The 26,518-nt window shown below is 39.5% G+C and overlaps 2 protein-coding genes across 15 annotated transcripts in view; one reads left to right on the forward strand and one right to left on the reverse strand.

Annotated features, from left to right (window-relative positions):
* Positions 1 to 26,518, forward strand: part of LOC6624298 (phosphatase and actin regulator 2) — a 135,777-nt gene that overhangs the window by 10,742 nt on the left and 98,517 nt on the right. For 6 of the 14 annotated variants that reach the window (XM_032434849.2, XM_032434851.2, XM_015175627.3 and 3 more), the window contains exon 1: positions 24,864 to 25,245. The exons of 4 other annotated variants lie outside the window; for them this stretch is intronic. Coding sequence is in view for 2 of the 10 variants with exons in the window: in XM_015175624.3 (XP_015031110.1) it covers positions 16,575 to 16,668 (94 nt within the window). In the remaining 8 variants the exon portion in view is untranslated. Of the gene's footprint in view, positions 1 to 16,559; positions 16,669 to 24,863; positions 25,246 to 26,518 lie in introns of those variants that run through there. 4 more of the 14 variants (XM_015175624.3, XM_015175625.3, XM_070208186.1 and 1 more) reach the window with 3 other exon arrangements.
* Positions 20,053 to 21,399, reverse strand: LOC6623848 (uncharacterized). The gene is made up of 2 exons (XM_002046533.4): positions 21,239 to 21,399; positions 20,053 to 20,368 (listed from the first exon to the last, which is right to left on the reverse strand). Exons 1-2 carry the CDS (start codon positions 21,248 to 21,250, stop codon positions 20,147 to 20,149), a joined length of 234 nt encoding a protein of 77 aa, XP_002046569.1. The 5' UTR covers positions 21,251 to 21,399; the 3' UTR covers positions 20,053 to 20,146.

Here is a 26,518-nt window from a genome sequence, read left to right on the forward strand (position 1 = left end):
TGGGTGTTAAATGGATTTAGATGAGCTGCCTGTGGGCGGGGCAAATAGTCAAAGTTTTCCCATGCCGCATAAATAGATATAATCGCAAGCGACATACATTCCTTGAATGAATACCCTATATCCTTTTTCCTTTTCAATGAAAGTCGAGTGAGCGGCGCTCACACACACGCAGTTACATGCTCTCGCAATTGCTGTCTGGTGAGCATTTGATTTTTTGATTCCGTTTTGTGCTGCATCCCTAAAGGTTTCACTGACAGCAAAGGCTGCATTAAGAAAACGGCATCAAAATGCATTAATATCCTGAAAAGCGTTGAACGTGTAGCTAAATTGCAAATTCAATTTTCTTATTCTATATTAAATACCCTTCCAGATACATGTAACATAAAATGGTCTAATTATTTTCATTATGATTATTAATAAAATTTGGATATTTTTGTTCATGATTATTTCAAAAAACTTCATATGCTATAAGATATAGCAAACCGAGCCTAGATTGTTTCTATGTCAGCTATATATAAATATAAGGAAACAAATTTTTGCATATTTATTTTCTTTTCACATGCATTTTTTACAAGAAATAATATTAACAGATTTGGGTAGAATAGATCTAGAGTCCAAACCATGAACAAAGAGCCAAACCTCGTGAAAATCGGATGAGAGTTGACCGAGTTATGGGGATGGGAAATCTTGACCTAGCTCTATGTAGGATATTTGAGGGTCTATGTAGGATATTTGAGGGTGTCAACTTCACATGAATTTTGACCAGGAAACATGTTTCCAGTTTTGAATGCCGAATTAATATTGAGACCAAACCATGAACAAAAAGCCAAACCTCGTGAAAATCGGTAGAGATTTGACCGAGTTATGGGGATGGGAAATCTGACCCTAGATCTATGTAGGATATTTGAGGGTCTATGTAGGATATTTGAGGGTGTCAATTTCACATGAGTTTTGACCAGGAAACATGTTTCGAGGTTTGGATGCCGAATTGATATAGAGGCCAAACCATGAACAATAAGCCAAACCTCGTGAAAATCGGATGAGAGTTGACCGAGTTATGGGGATGGGAAATCTGACCCTAGATCTATGTAGGACATTTGAGGGTCTATGTAGGATATTTGAGGGTGTCAATTTCACATGAATTTTGACCAGGTAACATGTTTCCAGGTTTGGATGCCGAATTGATATAGAGGCCAAACCATGAACAATAAGCCAAACCTCGTGAAAATCGGATGAGAGTTGACCGAGTTATGGGGATAGGAAATCTTGACCTAGGTCTATGTAGGATATTTGAGGGTCTATGTAGGATATTTGAGGGTGTCAATTTCACATGAATTTTGACCAGGAAACATGTTTCCAGGTTTGGATGCCGAATTAATATTGAGACCAAACCATGAACAAAAAGCCAAACCTCGTGAAAATCGGATGATATTTGACCGAGTTATGGGGATGGGAAATCTGACCCTAGATCTATGTAGGATATTTGAGGGTCTATGTAGGATATTTGAGGGTGTCAATTTCACATGAATTTTGACCAGGAAACATGTTTCCAGGTTTGGATGCCGAATTAATATTGAGACCAAACCATGAACAAAAAGCCAAACCTCGTGAAAATCGGATGAGATTTGACCGAGTTATGGGGATGGGAAATCTTACCCTAACTCTATGTAGGATATTTGAGGGTCTATGTAGGATATTTGAGGGTGTCAATTTCACATGAGTTTTGACCGGGAAACATGTTTCGAGGTTTGGATGCCGAATTAATATTGAGACCAAACCATGAACAAAAAGCCAAACCTCGTGAAAATCGGATGATATTTGACCGAGTTATGGGGATGGGAAATCTTGACCTAGGTCTATGTAGAATATTTGAGGGTCTATGTAGGATATTTGAGGGTGTCAATTTCACATGAATTTTGACCAGGAAACATGTTTCCAGGTTTGGATGCCGAATTAATATTGAGACCAAACCATGAACAAAAAGCCAAACCTCGTGAAAATCGGATGAGATTTGACCGAGTTATGGGGATGGGAAATCTTATCCTAACTCTATGTAGGATATTTGAGGGTCTATGTAGGAAATTTGAGGGTGTCAATTTCACATGAATTTTGACCAAAAAAGATGTTTCCAGATTCGGATGCCGAATTAATATTGAGACCAAACCATGAACAAAAAGCCAAACCTCGTGAAAATCGGATGATATTTGACCGAGTTATGGGGATGGGAAATCTGACCCTAGATCTATGTAGGATATTTGAGGGTCTATGTAGGATATTTGAGGGTGTCAATTTCACATGAATTTTGACCAGGAAACATGTTTCCAGGTTTGGATGCCGAATTAATATTGAGACCAAGCCATGAACAAAAAGCCAAACCTCGTGAAAATCGGATGATATTTGACCGAGTTATGGGGATGGGAAATCTTGACCTAGCTCTATGTAGGATATTTGAGGGTCTATGTAGGATATTTGAGGGTGTCAATTTCACATGAATTTTGACCAGGAAACATGTTTCCAGGTTTGGATGCCGAATTAATATTGAGACCAAACCATGAACAAAAAGCCAAACCTCGTGAAAATCGGATGATATTTGACCGAGTTATGGGGATGGGAAATCTGACCCTAGATCTATGTAGGATATTTGAGGGTCTATGTAGGATATTTGAGGGTGTCAATTTCACATGAATTTTGACCAGGAAACATGTTTCCAGGTTTGAATGCCGAATTAATATTGAGACCAAACCATGCACAAAAAGCCAAACCTCGTGAAAATCGGATGATATTTGACCGAGTTATGGGGATGGGAAATCTTACCCTAGGTCTATGTAGGATATTTGAGGGTCTATGTAGGATATTTGAGGGTGTCAATTTCACATGAATTTTGACCAGGAAACATGTTTCCAGGTTTGGATGCCGAATTAATATTGAGACCAAACCATGAACAAAAAGCCAAACCTCGTGAAAATCGGATGATATTTGACCGAGTTATGGGCATGGGAAATCTTACCCTAGGTCTATGTAGGATATTTGAGGGTCTATGTAGGATATTTGAGGGTGTCAATTTCACATGAATTTTGACCAGGAAACATGTTTCCAGGTTTGGATGCCGAATTAATATTGAGACCAAACCATGAACAAAAAGCCAAACCTCGTGAAAATCGGATGATATTTGACCGAGTTATGGGGATGGGAAATCAGACCCTAGATCTATGTAGGATATTTGAGGGTCTATGTAGGATATTTGAGGGTGTCAATTTCACATGAATTTTGACCAGGAAACATGTTTCCAGGTTTGGATGCCGAATTAATATTGAGACCAAGCCATGAACAAAAAGCCAAACCTCGTGAAAATCGGATGATATTTGACCGAGTTATGGGGATGGGAAATCTTGACCTAGCTCTATGTAGGATATTTGAGGGTCTATGTAGGATATTTGAGGGTGTCAATTTCACATGAATTTTGACCAGGAAACATGTTTCCAGGTTTGGATGCCGAATTAATATTGAGACCAAACCATGAACAAAAAGCCAAACCTCGTGAAAATCGGATGATATTTGACCGAGTTATGGGGATGGGAAATCTGACCCTAGATCTATGTAGGATATTTGAGGGTCTATGTAGGATATTTGAGGGTGTCAATTTCACATGAATTTTGACCAGGAAACATGTTTCCAGGTTTGAATGCCGAATTAATATTGAGACCAAACCATGCACAAAAAGCCAAACCTCGTGAAAATCGGATGATATTTGACCGAGTTATGGGCATGGGAAATCTTACCCTAGGTCTATGTAGGATATTTGAGGGTCTATGTAGGATATTTGAGGGTGTCAATTTCACATGAATTTTGACCAGGAAACATGTTTCCAGGTTTGGATGCCGAATTAATATTGAGACCAAACCATGAACAAAAAGCCAAACCTCGTGAAAATCGGATGATATTTGACCGAGTTATGGGGATGGGAAATCTTGACCTAGCTCTATGTAGGATATTTGAGGGTCTGTGTAGGATATTTGAGGGTGTCAATTTCACATGAATTTTGACCAGGAAACATGTTTCCAGGTTTGAATGCCGAATTAATATTGAGACCAAACCATGAACAAAAAGCCAAACCTCGTGAAAATCGGTAGAGATTTGACCGAGTTATGGGGATGGGAAATCTGACCCTAGATCTATGTAGGATATTTGAGGGTCTATGTAGGATATTTGAGGGTGTCAATTTCACATGAATTTTGACCAGGAAACATGTTTCCAGGTTTGGATGCCGAATTAATATTGAGACCAAACCATGAACAAAAAGCCAAACCTCGTGAAAATCGGATGATATTTGACCGAGTTATGGGGATGGGAAATCTTACCCTAGGTCTATGTAGGATATTTGAGGGTCTATGTAGGATATTTGAGGGTGTCAATTTCACATGAATTTTGACCAGGAAACATGTTTCCAGGTTTGGATGCCGAATTAATATTGAGACCAAACCATGAACAAAAAGCCAAACCTCGTGAAAATCGGATGATATTTGACCGAGTTATGGGGATGGGAAATCTTGACCTAGCTCTATGTAGGATATTTGAGGGTCTATGTAGGATATTTGAGGGTGTCAATTTCACATGAATTTTGACCAGGAAACATGTTTCCAGGTTTGGATGCCGAATTAATATTGAGACCAAACCATGAACAAAAAGCCAAACCTCGTGAAAATCGGATGAGATTTGACCGAGTTATGGGGATGGGAAATCTTATCCTAACTCTATGTAGGATATTTGAGGGTCTATGTAGGAAATTTGAGGGTGTCAATTTCACATGAATTTTGACCAAAAAAGATGTTTCCAGATTCGGATGCCGAATTAATATTGAGACCAAACCATGAACAAAAAGCCAAACCTCGTGAAAATCGGATGATATTTGACCGAGTTATGGGGATGGGAAATCTGACCCTAGATCTATGTAGGATATTTGAGGGTCTATGTAGGATATTTGAGGGTGTCAATTTCACATGAATTTTGACCAGGAAACATGTTTCCAGGTTTGGATGCCGAATTAATATTGAGACCAAGCCATGAACAAAAAGCCAAACCTCGTGAAAATCGGATGATATTTGACCGAGTTATGGGGATGGGAAATCTTGACCTAGCTCTATGTAGGATATTTGAGGGTCTATGTAGGATATTTGAGGGTGTAAATTTCACATGAATTTTGACCAGGAAACATGTTTCCAGGTTTGGATGCCGAATTAATATTGAGACCAAACCATGAACAAAAAGCCAAACCTCGTGAAAATCGGATGATATTTGACCGAGTTATGGGGATGGGAAATCTGACCCTAGATCTATGTAGGATATTTGAGGGTCTATGTAGGATATTTGAGGGTGTCAATTTCACATGAATTTTGACCAGGAAACATGTTTCCAGGTTTGAATGCCGAATTAATATTGAGACCAAACCATGCACAAAAAGCCAAACCTCGTGAAAATCGGATGATATTTGACCGAGTTATGGGGATGGGAAATCTTACCCTAGGTCTATGTAGGATATTTGAGGGTCTATGTAGGATATTTGAGGGTGTCAATTTCACATGAATTTTGACCAGGAAACATGTTTCCAGGTTTGGATGCCGAATTAATATTGAGACCAAACCATGAACAAAAAGCCAAACCTCGTGAAAATCGGATGATATTTGACCGAGTTATGGGCATGGGAAATCTTACCCTAGGTCTATGTAGGATATTTGAGGGTCTATGTAGGATATTTGAGGGTGTCAATTTCACATGAATTTTGACCAGGAAACATGTTTCCAGGTTTGGATGCCGAATTAATATTGAGACCAAACCATGAACAAAAAGCCAAACCTCGTGAAAATCGGATGATATTTGACCGAGTTATGGGGATGGGAAATCTGACCCTAGATCTATGTAGGATATTTGAGGGTCTATGTAGGATATTTGAGGGTGTCAATTTCACATGAATTTTGACCAGGAAACATGTTTCCAGGTTTGGATGCCGAATTAATATTGAGACCAAGCCATGAACAAAAAGCCAAACCTCGTGAAAATCGGATGATATTTGACCGAGTTATGGGGATGGGAAATCTTGACCTAGCTCTATGTAGGATATTTGAGGGTCTATGTAGGATATTTGAGGGTGTCAATTTCACATGAATTTTGACCAGGAAACATGTTTCCAGGTTTGGATGCCGAATTAATATTGAGACCAAACCATGAACAAAAAGCCAAACCTCGTGAAAATCGGATGATATTTGACCGAGTTATGGGGATGGGAAATCTGACCCTAGATCTATGTAGGATATTTGAGGGTCTATGTAGGATATTTGAGGGTGTCAATTTCACATGAATTTTGACCAGGAAACATGTTTCCAGGTTTGGATGCCGAATTAATATTGAGACCAAACCATGAACAAAAAGCCAAACCTCGTGAAAATCGGATGATATTTGACCGAGTTATGGGGATGGGAAATCTGACCCTAGATCTATGTAGGATATTTGAGGGTCTATGTAGGATATTTGAGGGTGTCAATTTCACATGAATTTTGACCAGGAAACATGTTTCCAGGTTTGGATGCCGAATTAATATTGAGACCAAACCATGAACAAAAAGCCAAACCTCGTGAAAATCGGATGAGATTTGACCGAGTTATGGGGATGGGAAATCTTACCCTAACTCTATGTAGGATATTTGAGGGTCTATGTAGGATATTTGAGGGTGTCAATTTCACATGAGTTTTGACCGGGAAACATGTTTCGAGGTTTGGATGCCGAATTAATATTGAGACCAAACCATGAACAAAAAGCCAAACCTCGTGAAAATCGGATGATATTTGACCGAGTTATGGGGATGGGAAATCTTGACCTAGGTCTATGTAGAATATTTGAGGGTCTATGTAGGATATTTGAGGGTGTCAATTTCACATGAATTTTGACCAGGAAACATGTTTCCAGGTTTGGATGCCGAATTAATATTGAGACCAAACCATGAACAAAAAGCCAAACCTCGTGAAAATCGGATGAGATTTGACCGAGTTATGGGGATGGGAAATCTTATCCTAACTCTATGTAGGATATTTGAGGGTCTATGTAGGAAATTTGAGGGTGTCAATTTCACATGAATTTTGACCAAAAAAGATGTTTCCAGATTCGGATGCCGAATTAATATTGAGACCAAACCATGAACAAAAAGCCAAACCTCGTGAAAATCGGATGATATTTGACCGAGTTATGGGGATGGGAAATCTGACCCTAGATCTATGTAGGATATTTGAGGGTCTATGTAGGATATTTGAGGGTGTCAATTTCACATGAATTTTGACCAGGAAACATGTTTCCAGGTTTGGATGCCGAATTAATATTGAGACCAAGCCATGAACAAAAAGCCAAACCTCGTGAAAATCGGATGATATTTGACCGAGTTATGGGGATGGGAAATCTTGACCTAGCTCTATGTAGGATATTTGAGGGTCTATGTAGGATATTTGAGGGTGTCAATTTCACATGAATTTTGACCAGGAAACATGTTTCCAGGTTTGGATGCCGAATTAATATTGAGACCAAACCATGAACAAAAAGCCAAACCTCGTGAAAATCGGATGATATTTGACCGAGTTATGGGGATGGGAAATCTGACCCTAGATCTATGTAGGATATTTGAGGGTCTATGTAGGATATTTGAGGGTGTCAATTTCACATGAATTTTGACCAGGAAACATGTTTCCAGGTTTGAATGCCGAATTAATATTGAGACCAAACCATGCACAAAAAGCCAAACCTCGTGAAAATCGGATGATATTTGACCGAGTTATGGGGATGGGAAATCTTACCCTAGGTCTATGTAGGATATTTGAGGGTCTATGTAGGATATTTGAGGGTGTCAATTTCACATGAATTTTGACCAGGAAACATGTTTCCAGGTTTGGATGCCGAATTAATATTGAGACCAAACCATGAACAAAAAGCCAAACCTCGTGAAAATCGGATGATATTTGACCGAGTTATGGGCATGGGAAATCTTACCCTAGGTCTATGTAGGATATTTGAGGGTCTATGTAGGATATTTGAGGGTGTCAATTTCACATGAATTTTGACCAGGAAACATGTTTCCAGGTTTGGATGCCGAATTAATATTGAGACCAAACCATGAACAAAAAGCCAAACCTCGTGAAAATCGGATGATATTTGACCGAGTTATGGGGATGGGAAATCTGACCCTAGATCTATGTAGGATATTTGAGGGTCTATGTAGGATATTTGAGGGTGTCAATTTCACATGAATTTTGACCAGGAAACATGTTTCCAGGTTTGGATGCCGAATTAATATTGAGACCAAGCCATGAACAAAAAGCCAAACCTCGTGAAAATCGGATGATATTTGACCGAGTTATGGGGATGGGAAATCTTGACCTAGCTCTATGTAGGATATTTGAGGGTCTATGTAGGATATTTGAGGGTGTCAATTTCACATGAATTTTGACCAGGAAACATGTTTCCAGGTTTGGATGCCGAATTAATATTGAGACCAAACCATGAACAAAAAGCCAAACCTCGTGAAAATCGGATGATATTTGACCGAGTTATGGGGATGGGAAATCTGACCCTAGATCTATGTAGGATATTTGAGGGTCTATGTAGGATATTTGAGGGTGTCAATTTCACATGAATTTTGACCAGGAAACATGTTTCCAGGTTTGAATGCCGAATTAATATTGAGACCAAACCATGCACAAAAAGCCAAACCTCGTGAAAATCGGATGATATTTGACCGAGTTATGGGCATGGGAAATCTTACCCTAGGTCTATGTAGGATATTTGAGGGTCTATGTAGGATATTTGAGGGTGTCAATTTCACATGAATTTTGACCAGGAAACATGTTTCCAGGTTTGGATGCCGAATTAATATTGAGACCAAACCATGAACAAAAAGCCAAACCTCGTGAAAATCGGATGATATTTGACCGAGTTATGGGGATGGGAAATCTTGACCTAGCTCTATGTAGGATATTTGAGGGTCTGTGTAGGATATTTGAGGGTGTCAATTTCACATGAATTTTGACCAGGAAACATGTTTCCAGGTTTGAATGCCGAATTAATATTGAGACCAAACCATGAACAAAAAGCCAAACCTCGTGAAAATCGGTAGAGATTTGACCGAGTTATGGGGATGGGAAATCTGACCCTAGATCTATGTAGGATATTTGAGGGTCTATGTAGGATATTTGAGGGTGTCAATTTCACATGAATTTTGACCAGGAAACATGTTTCCAGGTTTGGATGCCGAATTAATATTGAGACCAAACCATGAACAAAAAGCCAAACCTCGTGAAAATCGGATGATATTTGACCGAGTTATGGGGATGGGAAATCTTACCCTAGGTCTATGTAGGATATTTGAGGGTCTATGTAGGATATTTGAGGGTGTCAATTTCACATGAATTTTGACCAGGAAACATGTTTCCAGGTTTGGATGCCGAATTAATATTGAGACCAAACCATGAACAAAAAGCCAAACCTCGTGAAAATCGGATGATATTTGACCGAGTTATGGGGATGGGAAATCTTGACCTAGCTCTATGTAGGATATTTGAGGGTCTATGTAGGATATTTGAGGGTGTCAATTTCACATGAATTTTGACCAGGAAACATGTTTCCAGGTTTGGATGCCGAATTAATATTGAGACCAAACCATGAACAAAAAGCCAAACCTCGTGAAAATCGGATGAGATTTGACCGAGTTATGGGGATGGGAAATCTTATCCTAACTCTATGTAGGATATTTGAGGGTCTATGTAGGAAATTTGAGGGTGTCAATTTCACATGAATTTTGACCAAAAAAGATGTTTCCAGATTCGGATGCCGAATTAATATTGAGACCAAACCATGAACAAAAAGCCAAACCTCGTGAAAATCGGATGATATTTGACCGAGTTATGGGGATGGGAAATCTGACCCTAGATCTATGTAGGATATTTGAGGGTCTATGTAGGATATTTGAGGGTGTCAATTTCACATGAATTTTGACCAGGAAACATGTTTCCAGGTTTGGATGCCGAATTAATATTGAGACCAAGCCATGAACAAAAAGCCAAACCTCGTGAAAATCGGATGATATTTGACCGAGTTATGGGGATGGGAAATCTTGACCTAGCTCTATGTAGGATATTTGAGGGTCTATGTAGGATATTTGAGGGTGTAAATTTCACATGAATTTTGACCAGGAAACATGTTTCCAGGTTTGGATGCCGAATTAATATTGAGACCAAACCATGAACAAAAAGCCAAACCTCGTGAAAATCGGATGATATTTGACCGAGTTATGGGGATGGGAAATCTGACCCTAGATCTATGTAGGATATTTGAGGGTCTATGTAGGATATTTGAGGGTGTCAATTTCACATGAATTTTGACCAGGAAACATGTTTCCAGGTTTGAATGCCGAATTAATATTGAGACCAAACCATGCACAAAAAGCCAAACCTCGTGAAAATCGGATGATATTTGACCGAGTTATGGGGATGGGAAATCTTACCCTAGGTCTATGTAGGATATTTGAGGGTCTATGTAGGATATTTGAGGGTGTCAATTTCACATGAATTTTGACCAGGAAACATGTTTCCAGGTTTGGATGCCGAATTAATATTGAGACCAAACCATGAACAAAAAGCCAAACCTCGTGAAAATCGGATGATATTTGACCGAGTTATGGGCATGGGAAATCTTACCCTAGGTCTATGTAGGATATTTGAGGGTCTATGTAGGATATTTGAGGGTGTCAATTTCACATGAATTTTGACCAGGAAACATGTTTCCAGGTTTGGATGCCGAATTAATATTGAGACCAAACCATGAACAAAAAGCCAAACCTCGTGAAAATCGGATGATATTTGACCGAGTTATGGGGATGGGAAATCTGACCCTAGATCTATGTAGGATATTTGAGGGTCTATGTAGGATATTTGAGGGTGTCAATTTCACATGAATTTTGACCAGGAAACATGTTTCCAGGTTTGGATGCCGAATTAATATTGAGACCAAGCCATGAACAAAAAGCCAAACCTCGTGAAAATCGGATGATATTTGACCGAGTTATGGGGATGGGAAATCTTGACCTAGCTCTATGTAGGATATTTGAGGGTCTATGTAGGATATTTGAGGGTGTCAATTTCACATGAATTTTGACCAGGAAACATGTTTCCAGGTTTGGATGCCGAATTAATATTGAGACCAAACCATGAACAAAAAGCCAAACCTCGTGAAAATCGGATGATATTTGACCGAGTTATGGGGATGGGAAATCTGACCCTAGATCTATGTAGGATATTTGAGGGTCTATGTAGGATATTTGAGGGTGTCAATTTCACATGAATTTTGACCAGGAAACATGTTTCCAGGTTTGAATGCCGAATTAATATTGAGACCAAACCATGCACAAAAAGCCAAACCTCGTGAAAATCGGATGATATTTGACCGAGTTATGGGCATGGGAAATCTTACCCTAGGTCTATGTAGGATATTTGAGGGTCTATGTAGGATATTTGAGGGTGTCAATTTCACATGAATTTTGACCAGGAAACATGTTTCCAGGTTTGGATGCCGAATTAATATTGAGACCAAACCATGAACAAAAAGCCAAACCTCGTGAAAATCGGATGATATTTGACCGAGTTATGGGGATGGGAAATCTTGACCTAGCTCTATGTAGGATATTTGAGGGTCTGTGTAGGATATTTGAGGGTGTCAATTTCACATGAATTTTGACCAGGAAACATGTTTCCAGGTTTGAATGCCGAATTAATATTGAGACCAAACCATGAACAAAAAGCCAAACCTCGTGAAAATCGGTAGAGATTTGACCGAGTTATGGGGATGGGAAATCTGACCCTAGATCTATGTAGGATATTTGAGGGTCTATGTAGGATATTTGAGGGTGTCAATTTCACATGAATTTTGACCAGGAAACATGTTTCCAGGTTTGGATGCCGAATTAATATTGAGACCAAACCATGAACAAAAAGCCAAACCTCGTGAAAATCGGATGATATTTGACCGAGTTATGGGGATGGGAAATCTTACCCTAGGTCTATGTAGGATATTTGAGGGTCTATGTAGGATATTTGAGGGTGTCAATTTCACATGAATTTTGACCAGGAAACATGTTTCCAGGTTTGGATGCCGAATTAATATTGAGACCAAACCATGAACAAAAAGCCAAACCTCGTGAAAATCGGATGATATTTGACCGAGTTATGGGCATGGGAAATCTTACCCTAGGTCTATGTAGGATATTTGAGGGTCTATGTAGGATATTTGAGGGTGTCAATTTCACATGAATTTTGACCAGGAAACATGTTTCCAGGTTTGGATGCCGAATTGATATAGAGGCCAAACCATGAACAAAACGCCAAACCTCGTGAAAATCGGATGAGATTTGACCGAGTTATGGGGATGGGAAATCTGACCCTAGATCTATGTAGGATATTTGAGGGTCTATGTAGGATATTTGAGGGTGTCAATTTCACATGAATTTTGACCAGGAAACATGTTTCCAGGTTTGGATGCCAAATTAATATTGAGACCAAACCATGAACAAAAAGCCAAACCTCGTGAATATCGGATGAGATTTGACCGAGTTATGGGGATGGGAAATCTTACCCTAACTCTATGTAGGATATTTGAGGGTCTATGTAGGAAATTTGAGGGTGTCAATTTCACATGAATTTTGACCAAAAAAGATGTTTCCAGATGCGGATGCCGAATTAATATTGAGACCAAACCATGAACAAAAAGCCAAGCCTCGTGAAAATCGGATGATATTTGACCGAGTTATGGGGATGGGAAATCTTGACCTAGCTCTATGTAGGATATTTGAGGGTCTATGTAGGATATTTGAGGGTGTCAATTTCACAGGAATTTTGACCAGGAAACATGTTTCCAGGTTTGGATGCCGAATTGATATAGAGGCCAAACCATGAACAAAAAGCCAAACCTCGTGAAAATCGGATGATATTTGACCGAGTTATGGGGATGGGAAATCTTGACCTAGCTCTATGTAGGATATTTGAGGGTCTATGTAGGATATTTGAGGGTGTCAACTTCACATGAATTTTGACCAGGAAACATGTTTCCAGTTTTGAATGCCGAATTAATACTGAGACCAAACCATGAACAAAAAGCCTAACCTCGTGAAAATCGGATGATATTTAACCGAGTTATGGGCATGGGAAATCTTGACCTAGCTCTATGTAGGATATTTGAGGGTCTATGTAGGATATTTGAGGGTGTCAACTTCACATGAATTTTGACCAGGAAACATGTTTCCAGGTTTGAATGCCGAATTGATATAGAGACCAAACCATGAACAAAAAGCCAAACCTCGTGAAAATCGGATGAGATTTGACCGAGTTATGGGGATGGGAAATCTTACCCTAGGTCTATGTAGGATATTTGAGGGTGTCAACTTCACATGAATTTTGACCAGGAAACATGTTTCCAGGTTTGAATGCCGAATTAATATTGAGACCAAACCATGAACAAAAAGCCAAACCTCGTGAAAATCGGATGATATTTAACCGAGTTATGGGGATGGGAAATCTTGACCTAGGTCTATGTAGGATATTTGAGGGTCTATGTAGGATATTTAAGGGTGTCAACTTCACATGAATTTTGACCAGGAAACATGATTCCAGGTTTGGATGCCGAATTAATATTGAGACCAAACCATGAACAAAAAGCCAAACCTTGTGAAAACCGGATGAGATTTGACGGAGTTATGGGGATGGGAAATATTGACATATGACCTAGGAAATTTGAGGGTATAATTTTTTCACGAGCCGAATCCAAAGACATGTTATTATTGAAAATGTTTAACTAAGCCAACGACTTTTTTTTTCTCGACGCTGGTTCTAATCAATGCAATTTACTGCGTGTACATAGCGAAAGGGGTTTTTCCTTGCGCCAACAAAAAAAAAAAAAGACAATGGAAAATACTTACAGTTATGATGCTTGAAATACTTAAAATTATCTTCAAAACCTGAGAGTGCTCGAGCCAAGTGGCTGCTGCTGTAAGTTGCTTGGCCTGTTCAGAGATGGAATGCGTTTATATACGCAATTAAATTGCAACTGTCGATTTTTTGCTTTTTACAACTCGAATTTCAGACAGTTGTGGGGTGTGGAAAGGGGGGAAGAGGGGGCTGAGTGGGAGTGCTGCAGAATTCCATTTGCGCCAAGCTCTGGCATTGAATTAGGCCATGCGAATGCCAATTTCTAAGACTTGTTTGCCACGCCCTCAAGTGGCAATTCATGTTGGCCTTTATGCGCTAGCTTTTCCTTTTGGCTTAGTGCTATTGTTGTTGTTGTTCCCATTGTTGTTGTTGTTGTTGTTGTTGCTGTGGCCTGTCAGTGGCAAAACAGGGCGCATTAACATAAAAATGCGCAGCGCATGAGGCGCACAGATAATCTTTATTTGCACACACATAGACGCCCAAGGAAAGCCAATTGAGATGTTTGAGTCCTTGAACCTGAAGGACTCTTGTGTGAATGAAAGAACAACAATAACAGCATGACACAGCCTTGTGTGTTTCGCCTTTTTTTGTGGTTTTATTAAAGTCAATAAAGGTATAGAGCAAATAATTATGTTTATTATGTTAAAAAGTTAATTTACTTTTTGTAAAGCTTATTTCTGTTTTAAGACCTTGTTTAGAACGTATATGCAACTAGATAACTTTATTTAAGGACAAGCCAAAGAAATTTTATTTAAAGCTTGATAAAAAGTTGGGTCGAAAAAAAGGCTCTTGTATTCTGCTTTCCCAGATATTTTTATCAAACTTTTACGTGCTTCACACATCTGAGATCCTAACATTCCCTCGTTTTTATCTCAACTTTGTTGTCTAGTGTCTTCTTTTTTTTTTGCGCTTGCTTTAAAAATTTAAATCTCAATCAGAAATTACTTACGGATTGTCTGCTTATCGTTTTACGTAATGGCAATATTTTTACTGCTGCTGCTGCTGCTGCTGCTCTTCTGCTTGCTCCTCCCTTTATTTATTTATGTTGTCCCACTTAACTGATGGCCACGCCCACTCTATATCAGCGTCAACATCAGCATGCTGTTCATGTGCTGCACATAATTGCATTCAAAGCCACACACAGACACACGTCCTCCCTACCACCCTCTCTATCCACACACCTTGCCGCCCCTTTGAGCTGAGTAGAACTCACTTGAGGTCGTTTGCTGTGCATGTGACCGACATTGCTGACCAGGTTCGAACCCCCCGCCGCCTTATTGAGTGGCACGGCAAATGACAATAAAAGCGGTTACTTATACGCCATGTTGCATGCCTCTGTTGCCCTGGTGTCATGTCATGTCCATTGGTAGCTTTGTTGTCGGCTTTGTTATAACTGAAACTTGTGCTGTTCGCATTTATTTTCCAATTTCGCGGTAATTAAATGGACAGCAAAAAAAAAAAAATTGCCGTGCCATTAATGGCCATGTATAGAGTATACAAGAGCTTTACCTATTTAATTTAAATGTGCAGCACGAAAAAAATAACTCGGCTAAATTGTTGCTGTCGCTGCCTTTGATTGGCCAATCATAAATTTTCGACTCTCTCTCTCGTCTATTTTACGGGTCTTACAGGCAATATAAATGCTTTTATACTCTTGTGCAGGGTATTATAATGAGGTCAAGAAATATATAAGGCATAGAAGAAGACATATCCGAGCCCATTAAATAGTTCTTAGAATATCGAGCCGATTCTAACCAAGATCGCACTACTATATTATAGACGTCTATAGGAACAATTGCTTTGTATCTTTCGTTTACGAGCTTCGCAATTCTTCGAGGGTATTTCATCTGCGACTTGGCTACAATTTTTCTAACAAACATTTCTTGATTAGTTCTTAATTTTACGCCAATTCTTTCCCGCCTTAGCACCTACCTGTTCCCTACTGTCCCCTGCTATGCAGACCAGACCTTCTTCAGATTTGTTGCGCTTTCTTTGGCTAAATTTTACACACAATTTCGTGCCGCCAAAGTCTATTGATTTAAGTGTGCTTTATGTTATATTTTTCTCTTTTTGAGTCGACCTTCGCGCGGTCTTTGCGTGCGTTGACCAAAAGCATATGCAAGAAAAAAATATAAGAGAATAAAATAGGTGAAAAACTCGGTGCTGACAGCTTTTTGCAATTGATTTCAGTTAGTTTGTTAAACGTGGCGCGCTCGAGGCGTCGGCAACGTGTCGGCTGAGCGATTTTTACAAATACGGGCATAATAATAAAAATCGATTATACGCCACGTTGAGCGCAGTGAAAGGCAGTCAACAGAATAGAAAGTGCCAGAGATAGCTGAGAGTTGCCTTATCTCAAGAGACACCCTTCAATTTAACGCCAGACTTGTAAAGTCTCTGTGTGTGTGTGTGTATCTGTGTGTGTGTGTGTGTATGTGTGTGTGTGTGTCTAAATTGCCAATCGAGCTGTGCCGTGGCCAAAAGTCAAGTCTGTGGCGCTTGATTTGTGTCGTTAATAGGCCAAACATTTATTAGCACAACATTTGCAACAGCATTTGCGGCACGCAAATGTTGCGCAAACATCGACAGCAACAATTCAGGCTGAAACGGACGTCGGGCGTCGAGCGGAAACGGAAATTGTTGCTGTGCATTTTTAACCGAGGTACGATGCCATCTTATTTCTTTCATTCTCAACATGCCGCCCACACATTTTCTTGTTCTTGCTGCCAAATTTTAGCAATGAATTCTTAATGAACGGGCGCCCAGCTAAGCAGCCCCTTCGCCCTCACCCCGCTGAGCTTTAAATAAATGACGGCAAATGCCGGACAACAAAATGTGCAACCCTTGACAACGGGTCAAAGATGTTTCATCATTGAATTGAAAGTGCTTCTCGCGCCAGGAACCGAGCCGCTACCTGCTTGTTGACTCGGTTCCTTCCCGGACGACAACCTGTGCGCGTCTCCTTTTGCTGGCTAGCCAATTAGTTGGATTTTGTCGCCGCATTTAGCAACAATTAATCAAGCGAAATTTGATAATTGCATTCATTTACAAGTGATTTATGCGCTCGACTATTAAAATAAATAATTAATGGCAGCTTCAAATCGGTGGGATTGAAAGCAGAATTCGAGAATTGGAGCTAGTTGAAGCCTTGAACTTTGGTTCACGCTTCGACTCCAATGTCTTGCCTTATGGTTGTCGCAGCTTTAAACCAAGATTTGGATGTTTAATTCAATTCTGGAGAATAGACAGCTGAACAAGCAGACAGCCGGAACTGTCGTTGATCTTTTTAAAGGGTTTTAATATTTATGTCAGGCTCCAGTTTGTGCGTGTAATTCCCAAGCGGTTTAATCAGCTCAAATGCAGAGCCCAAAATTTCTCATGCCTTGCGCAAAGATTACTGTAGAACTGTGCTTGTGAATTCCCTAAACCTAAACCCAGTTCCCAGAGGTTAAACGACGCCATTTCGCTTCGGCTTGATGGAGCTGAGACTTGCCCGAACTCTTCTTCTTCTTCTGTGGCATTGCACCTGCTTTATGTTTGTACAGCTTGCCACATGAATTCATGTCGATTTTTAATTTGATTCAACAGACATTATGCTGCCAAAAATAAATGCGATATATGCGGCATTTACTTAGCTTGATTGCCAAACAATGCCAAAAAAAAAAGAAAAGAAAGGAAAATGTCAAGCGTAGAAGAAGAAGAAGAACAACGTGGAGAAAAGTGAAATCAACATTTATTATACTGCTGCACAATGGCCTTTGCATAAAAATGCCTGATTTAATATTCTGTTGGGTTTTCTTATGCTTTATGGAAAGTCATAAAAGTGTTTCTGTTTTTCCTTGTTTAGTGCGAGAAAAGTTCTAAACGTAAAGATATATTCAGCAAAAGCAGACTTAAGTAAAGATTTTATGAATATTTTATCAAGATTAAATATAGAAATTTTTTTTTGTAATTTAAAGAATCTCTGCTTACAATTTTCTGTAAAATTCATAAATATTTCTGAAGCTCTTAAATAAATAATTTTAATTGTATAATTGTTGAGTTATGCACATTCCCATATATAAATATATTTAAGTTAAGATATTTTGACAAATTCTTAACTTTCCTTGGGATTATTTTTAGATAGAGTATTCCGGCTGCATCTGTGCGCAATTTAATACCTTTAGTCATATTTAATATTTATATTTACACGCATCGTTCACACAGTTAACTTTATTTAGCACATGTCTATATCTTTCAATCACTTATGCTCTCCCCCCCCCCCTCTCTCTCTCCTCGCTCTCTTTCTTACAGGTAAGTTTGACATTGATGGACTACACTTCGGCCTGCCGCTGCGCCCGTTTTTGGCTGTGATAATGAACCGTTAGCTCGGGAAAATGCTTGTGCGGAAAATGGTAATGTCTATGTTTGTGTGTGTTGGTTTTGTGATGGCAAGCGGCTTCTGAGTGCCGGGCCTGTCCCCAAAGGTAAGGCCCACGCATTTGGGCGTGCGTCTTGGCCTTTGTCCAGCTCCTTGGCCCGTGGTCGCACGTGGGCGTTGCTCTGGCTTCCACAGATTTTCCATGGCATGGGAACACAAATTAGATTTACAATTGGCAGCTGGAGTATAGGAATTTTCAGTGCCGTAGTATCTGCAATGGCAAGTTTTTTGATGACGCCTAATTACCATAAGATGCCGGCTAAAAGCCAACAAAAAGTGCCGCAAAACTTGAACAAAACTTTTCATAAGTTGTGCCTTTTTCTTTCTTTCGTTTTGCCACTTAAAGCTGAAATTTGCGTTGACATATCTGTTGAGGCATTTGTTGAGCAGGAGGGGGGGGGGGGGGGGGGGGGGGGGGGGGGGGGGGGGGGGGGGGGTGGGGAACTTTTCGAAACATTTTAAAGCTAGCAAATATTTTTCAAGTGTAAATCACAATCAACTGTTTGCCAACAAATGGAAAAGCTGAACACATTGGGAAATGGTCTGTCAAGTGTAAATATTTATGGCATATTTGTTAAAGTATTCTACGCAGTGGGTATATGGGTTGTATAGCTTACACATACCAAAAGCTGCACTTACAGGGTATTTTCAAGTCGTTTAATATTTTCAAACTATTTAGCTTGCCTTTGCCAAGTGCTGGGATTTCTAAGTTCTCTTTTTTGCAACAAGCAACCTTTTCAAATACTCATAAATATTCACGAATATTTAAATTATTATTAATTTTTTATTTTATTTATTTATTTATTTCTACAATTGATAAAATAGCTATATTTATGTATAGTGTATTTGCTTCAACATATTTTAATATCTGTTGCTGTGAATTCAAATGGAAAATTCGTTTGGCCCATTAAATCGGTTTCTAGTGCAATTTTTTTTTTTGTATTTGATATCAACTTTTTCCATTTATCAATTTTTCTTTTTTTTTTTTTGCATTATTTTGCTTTTATGCTAAGCGAAATGCATTGCTTAGTTTTTATCGCAATGCGCATTATTCAAAATGCGTGTGTGTGTATGTGTGTGTGTGTGTGTGTGTGTGTGTGTATTTTTCATATGCTCTGCAACCACTGTGCACAATGCGCCTGAAAGCATGCTACGCAAAATATGCAAATGGCGCTGTGAATGAGCGAGTGTGAGAGCGAGAGAGAGAGAGAGAGAGGGTGATAGCGCGTGCTTGTGTGTGTGTGTCTGCCTCTCTCCTTCTCTCTCTTCCGCTTCCTGTTTGTGTGCGTGGGTGTTGGTGTATGCGTATTGGCGCCTTCGCTGTGCGTTTTGTGCGTGTTTGGGACAACATCAGGCAACTTAGTTGCCATAATTTGCACATTTTGCAAGCCGACGCATGCGAGCGACAGCTGACCTCCCACCCACCCCCCCCTTTCGCTACTAGAAGACGAATGCTTTTGATGGCAACGCAAATTGCACTAAATATTCACATAGCAGCAACAGCAGCAACGACATCGTAAATATTTCAAAAAACTTGCAATTTTCCACAATTTTCAATGGAATTTTCCTTATCATTTCGCTGGAAATTGTGCCACAGCTCAAAAAAAAAGCAAATGCAATGGCAAATAGTTGGAAATTCGCGTTTTATTCAATGTTCATTTTCAAGTTCAGCAACAAACGGTACAGTGTTCACTCCGTACAGTGGCATGTCCGGCGATCCTTAACGTCTCAGATACACGGAGCTGTAGGGATAGGCGCTGTAGGCATAGGGCGAGGCATAAACACCGCTGGTATAAGCTGCAGCATAGGGCGAGGCATAAACGCCGCTGGTGTAGGCCGCAGCGTAGGGCGTGGCAGCCACATAGGGGGCGGCAGCGCTGTAGGCCACGAACTGAGGCTTGGCGGCAGCCAGAGCGACGACGGCGAGCAGGCACAGAGCGAACTGAAAGAGAGACAGAGAAAGACAGGGAGAGAGGGAGAAGGCAGTTAGGTTTAGTTATCTATTGGAACCAGTGGTTCAATTGAGCAGCTGCCAGTGAAACGTTTGCGTATGCAAAACAAAGCAGAAACCATAAAATAAATACTCTCAAGTGAGGCGAAGCATGAGTGTAAAGAGAGTAGAGAATGTGCTTGCATAAAAAACGTCAGTTTTGATTGCAAAAGACTGTTCCAGGGAACAAGTTCATTCAATTGTGAGTCTTCGTTTAAATAAAAAGCAAGTTACAAGTTTCTTGTCTCTTGCTGTTGTTTCAGCTTGAATCTGGTTCCATATTTTAATCACCTGAACTGATTCATTTGAATAGTTTAAGTGTGTATATGTATAGGGAGCCAGTTCCAGAGAACTAGCTCTAATAATAAAGTTACTTATTTTACTTTACTTTATGATTCATACGATTCATATTTTGGTTAAAAAAGCAAGTTCAGAGAACTAGTTGTATTATTTAATCAAAGAACTCGTTCAATTATTAAAGCACTTTTTTTTTAGATTGAAGCTAGTTTGAGTTTAGTTTAAGGTTCCAAAGAACTAGTTCCATTAATCAGATCAAAGCTTTTTTTTTACTGTTATCTCAACTTGAATCAAATCGAAGCACTTATCCAAGAGAACTAGTTCAAGCTAGATCCATTTTTGTCACATTGAACTGATTTATAGTCCCTGTTCAAGACTCTGTTCCAGAGAACTAGTTCACTTTCTTGACTTGCTGTCAGCTTGAATCTAGCTTGAAGCTAGTTCGATATTTTGATCACATTTGAACTGATTCCTTCGAGTAGTTCTTATTGTCCTGTTCACTGATTTCGCTTTTGCTCTACTTACAAACTTGAACATCTTGGCTGGGGATGGGGTTGTTGTTGCTTGTCGATAACAAACTGATATGATTTACAAACCCGAATAGTTGTCGCTTTTATAGCAAAAGTCTCAAAGACGTCACAAATCGGACTGAATCGGACACAGCTAGCGACTGACCCTGGCACGTTTCAATGAATGGATACGCTCGCAGCTCGTTTTATTTGATTTGTTTTTCCCTTTTAATTTAGCTTTGGCCCAATGTTTGTGGGCTTTATGAGCGTCTTGGGGCGTGCCCTGCATTCCTAATGGGCGGGCGTGCGTTTTATATTGTTTACCTTGGAGGCGACCCCCCACAAAAACTAAAAAAAAAATCGGAAGTAATCAAAATAACCGAATGCTGCATTTGTGGGCCGCCGGCAATGTTAATTTGCTTGGGCCATGAACAATTATGGTGCGTTTCGCCTGTTGCCAGGCTAATTTTGTGAAGGACCATTGTGAGGGTCCATTGTGCTGCCAGCAGCTGCTGGAAAAGCCAAGCCATTGTCGCTGCATTTTCTTTTTAAATATATATATATATACATACATATATACATATTCAATTTGTCAAGTTGTTAAATTAAGGCAGCTTGGCGGCTTCGCCCTCGCTCTGGCTTTGTCTTAGCCATCCTGCTGCACATTTTGCATCTTAAATCCGACATAAATTAAGCTGCATTTTGAGGGCGGGCGTCATTTGTTATCTGGCACATATTTCAGTGTCTGCGGAATGCGGAATGTTGCCGCTCTGTCAAGATTTTATAGTTAATTTTCTTTAAGCATGGCAACTAGGTTATGGCGGATGGCTTAGAACAAATTGCATAGCATATTTGAAGTATTCAAATTGTAATTCCTAAGTCAAGGCAATAATGAACCAGTACCAGTTCGCTACTTGAAGGTGATTTGAATCTCAGCTTATATTAAGTATAAATAAGAAGCAAAAATGAACCAGTTTAAAGAGATTGCCTGGCTAAAATGAACCTTACTAGTTCGTGGCTTGAGGGAAATTTGAGCAGATTATATCTAAAAAATAAACCAGTACTAGTTCGCCATTCGTAACTCATTTTAACAGATCGTATAGCAGAAAAGAACCGCTTGCTGTAATTTAAACAGATAGCAAAAAAAAAATGAACTAGTACTAGTTCATTTTTGCCAATTATTGAAGTTCAAAATATGTAGTTCTTCAATCATGCCAAAAAATGAACTAGTACCAGTTCACCACTTGCAGTTAATTTGAACTGATTCGTACTCATAGTTCATATGAGCATTACATTTGTTTAAAATGAACCAGTAATAGTTCGCCGCTTTCAGATTGCAAAGATTCTTTTTCCTACTCAGGAGTATCCCGTTACAACATCCCACCTTCCACCCAATCTACTGCGGGGGAAATTTATATTTTTTCATATTAAGTTCCTGTCTCTTAATCATGCTCTAAAGCTTTTTTAATTAACCTACGAAATGCGTTCACACAGTCTTACTTCACCCCCCCCCCCTCCCCACTACCCGTCACAGCCCTTTGAAATTCATAATTTACTCAAATTTAAATAACCCGCACAGTTTGGTAGCCACTGGCATGCTATAAATTTCTCGCATGCTATAGCAAAAAAAATCACAGCCTAACATTAGCACAGTCTCCCTCCACCCTCTTTCCCCACCACATTCATAATTTACTCACTCAAATCTAAGCAACTCGCACAGTTTGGCAGCCACTGGCATGCTATAAATGTCTCGCATGTTATAAACAGAAAAAAAAACACAACATAAACTTGCTGCTCAGCGCTGTTAACGCGGCAATGGCTCTCCAACTGTTGTTGTTGTGCGTGCTCTCTCGCTCACGCACACTCTTTCGCACTCACAACGCCTGCGCTCTAACATTTGCCGGCATTTTTACCAAACAATTCCTGTGCCGCCCGCGCACCCCGCCTCCACTAGCTCCAGCACTGGCGCTTGCTGTGTTTCCTTCCGTTTCCTGTGCTACATGTATACTATATATGGGTCTCTGAAATGTTGTCGAAAATGAAAACAAAAATAAATGCCTTTGCATGTGTGTGTGTGTGTGTGTGTGTGTGTGTGTGTGTGTGGATGGGCCTAAAAATAGAAGCCGGCTATTATGGAATTTGAATTTTTCCGAGTAGTTTTTTTTTATTGAAAATGCTTTTTGTTTAGCTATGCCAAAAGATTGCGTATGTTTATGTACATGTGCGTGTGTGTGTGTGTGTGTGTGTGTGTGTTGTTGTTGTTATGTTAAAGAATTAAATGCAAGAAAACAAGGTAAATTACTTTTGAAGTGGAGCAAAAACAACAATAACATTATTTCAATTTTGATTGCTTCATTTGCTTGAGAAATACTCAAAGTGGTTGTGGGAGGGGGCGGGGGGTGATGGCATGGATATGGATAGAGATAGGAATTACGGTACATACATATGTATATGTGTTATTGTTTGTGCCGTTCATTGGCTCATAGCTGCCTGTGTATGTGTGTGTGTGTGTGTGTGTGCGTAGGGGGAGGGGAAGCTAGTTCTTGTGGTTATTTACGCATTTTAAGTGGAATGTAAATGGTTTTGGTACGAATTTTTTGAAGCAAAGAATTTCAACATCTTGTTTTTGTCTTTGGTTGCTCCATAAAAAAAAAAACACACTTGACTGCCTCTTAAAAGTGTAAACAGCAAAATACAGTTATTAATCATTGCCTAATATCAATTTAATCTGCGCCAAATCAAAATACAAAATTACTGATAACATTACACAATTCGTAATCATTTCAATAACTCATGAAAATCAAAAATTTAATTTCCGTTCAATTCAATTAATATTTTCATAATGGCTCGACGGCTAATTAAGTCCCTGTCCGTTATTTTCAATTGTTTTTGGTTTTTGTTGTTGTTGTTGTTGTTGTTTTGTATTGTGGGAATTATGTTATTCACATGTCACTCGCATGCTATAAATTGACGCTCTCCCGCTCTCCGGCTCTTTCTCTCACACTGTTGAGTTTGCCGCGCTCAGCTGCCAACGTTGCCACATTGTGCAAATTAAGTGTGTTCAATTTTATAATATACAATATTATCTATTATTTCAAAATATGCATCTGCAGCGAGTAATTAATTGCAAAGACATTTACAATAACTTCCATTCATTGCCTTTAAAGCCGTTTTAACTAGTTGCGGTTATTAAATGTCCACCTGTATGCGTTAACATCAACTGAACGTGCAGCTGTTAACTTAACAGACTTACACCGATACAAACCAGCGAGCGGGAGAGTTGTTCTGCATTGAAAACAACAGCAAAGCAGCTGGTAAACACTAACACATACACACGCTTGACTAGAGATGAGCGCTCTGCCGCAGTGACTGCTTTTGCGATTGTAAGAATATAAGCATAAAAACAAAAATATATGCACAGGCTGAACACGCTGAAAAGAACGAAAACAAATTAAATTAAGAATGTTAATCGTATTAAATAACACTAAGCAAGTCAGTAAGCAGCAATAGCTGGACAAATGTAATAACAGTGCAAACTGCGACTCGTGACGACTTGTGAAAAACAACATGCACATATACGATTATTGCTCAGCTCTGTTGTTGCTGTTCGCCTCTCTCAGCCGAGCGTACACGAAGTGAGTCGAAAAAAAACCGTTGAACGAGTTGGACGCGCGGTCTGCGGTTCATATAAAAACAAACGCATTTGGACGCCAAATTTGTTGTTAAAATTAATTCAACTAACTACAAAAGTTAGCTTAACGAAATTCCTTTATTGCCGTTACATGTTTTAGTTGTGTTTTACAACATATGTACATACATATATAGTTCGCTTCATTATCTGTTGCGCGTCGTCTTGCGGTTGTGTATGTGTGTGTGTGTGTGTGTGTGCGTGCGCCCAATTGTGTCGGTGTGTGCGTTTGTCTATTGTGCATTAATAAATTATTAGTAAATCATAAATAAGTAAAGCTGAAAGGCAAACACGCAAATACTTGCGAAAATTATTATCGCCAGCTGCAGGCAAGTGTAAGTGCGAATTTAGTAGTGAAAGAAGAAGAGGTGGAAGAAGAGAAGACGCCGCAACGGCGGGTAAACAAATGGCAGCGTTCTATGGAATGTGAAGGCAATGAAGAACAAGCAGAAGAAGAAGCAGCAGCAGTAAATGCAGAGTGGCCGCTGCGGCAGCGAATGTGTTGAGAGAAAAACTTGTGTTCAATCAAAAATTGGGTTTTTCATTTCAATATGAATCGACAACAAAGTGCAAAAGGCAACAACAACAACAACAACAACTACAGATATAAAAACTACTAAAGGCGCCCAAAAAGAAAATCCGGTTTTACAACTTCTGAAGCAGACGTCGACGCCGACGTCGCAGTCGCATTCTGCGCTGCTGCTGCCGCTGCCGCAGCGTCTCTCGTTTGTTTTTCGGTCTTGCATAAATTTTGTAAGAAATTCCAATAAAATTTCATACAAATTTGTGTTGTTGTGCAGCTTATGAAAAATGCAGGTGTGAATAAAACTTTCAATATAGCAAGCAAAACTATTGAAAAAAAATAGAAATAAAAAAGCAGCTGCGTCGGCAGCGTTGTACAGGTGCCAGCAGCAGCAGCAGCAGCAGCGGCAGCGGCAGCGCAGCAACAACAACAAACACAGTTTTTCTATTTCTGTTATACACAAACGGCAACAAAAACAACAGCACATTGCGCTTGTGTTAAGCAGCTGCGGCATCAGCATTGACGTCGGCGTCGACGTCGACAGCGGCAGCGGCCATTTGTGTATAAAAAGCAACATAAAATATTTATGAAAAAAAGTGAAATCAATAACAAAACAAAAAGTGAAAAAAAAAACCAACAGCACATTAAAACTATCTATTATTATATTCATTTTGTGCATAAAATGGATATAAAATGTATTCTCTCTCTTTTGCTCTTTTCTTCTGTTATTTTTTTTTCGTCTGATGTAGCAGCTGCTGTTGTTTAACATTTCAAATTTGTTCCGTGTTCACCGCTGTAAATTGAATTTTAACATGCCAACGTTTTGTTTGGGTGTTTTTTGTTTTTTTTTTTTTTTTTCGGAGTGTTTCTTCAGTTCCGTGCTTATCTTATCCGCAACACGGCCGTTAAACGCTGTAGCAATAACTCAACGCCTCCTCCCCCCCAGCCGGCGTCTTTTCCTATCTGCGGCACTGCAGTTATTTCCTTATCGGGAATTCCTATGGCTTGCCCGCAATTGCAACATAATTTTCCGCAATTTTCCTCTACAACATATTTTTGTTGATGTAATTTCTTTTGGAAAAATA

This window comes from Drosophila virilis, chromosome 3, assembly GCF_030788295.1.
Source record: "Drosophila virilis strain 15010-1051.87 chromosome 3, Dvir_AGI_RSII-ME, whole genome shotgun sequence".
In the NCBI taxonomy this organism is placed as follows: Eukaryota; Metazoa; Arthropoda; class Insecta; order Diptera; family Drosophilidae; genus Drosophila; species Drosophila virilis.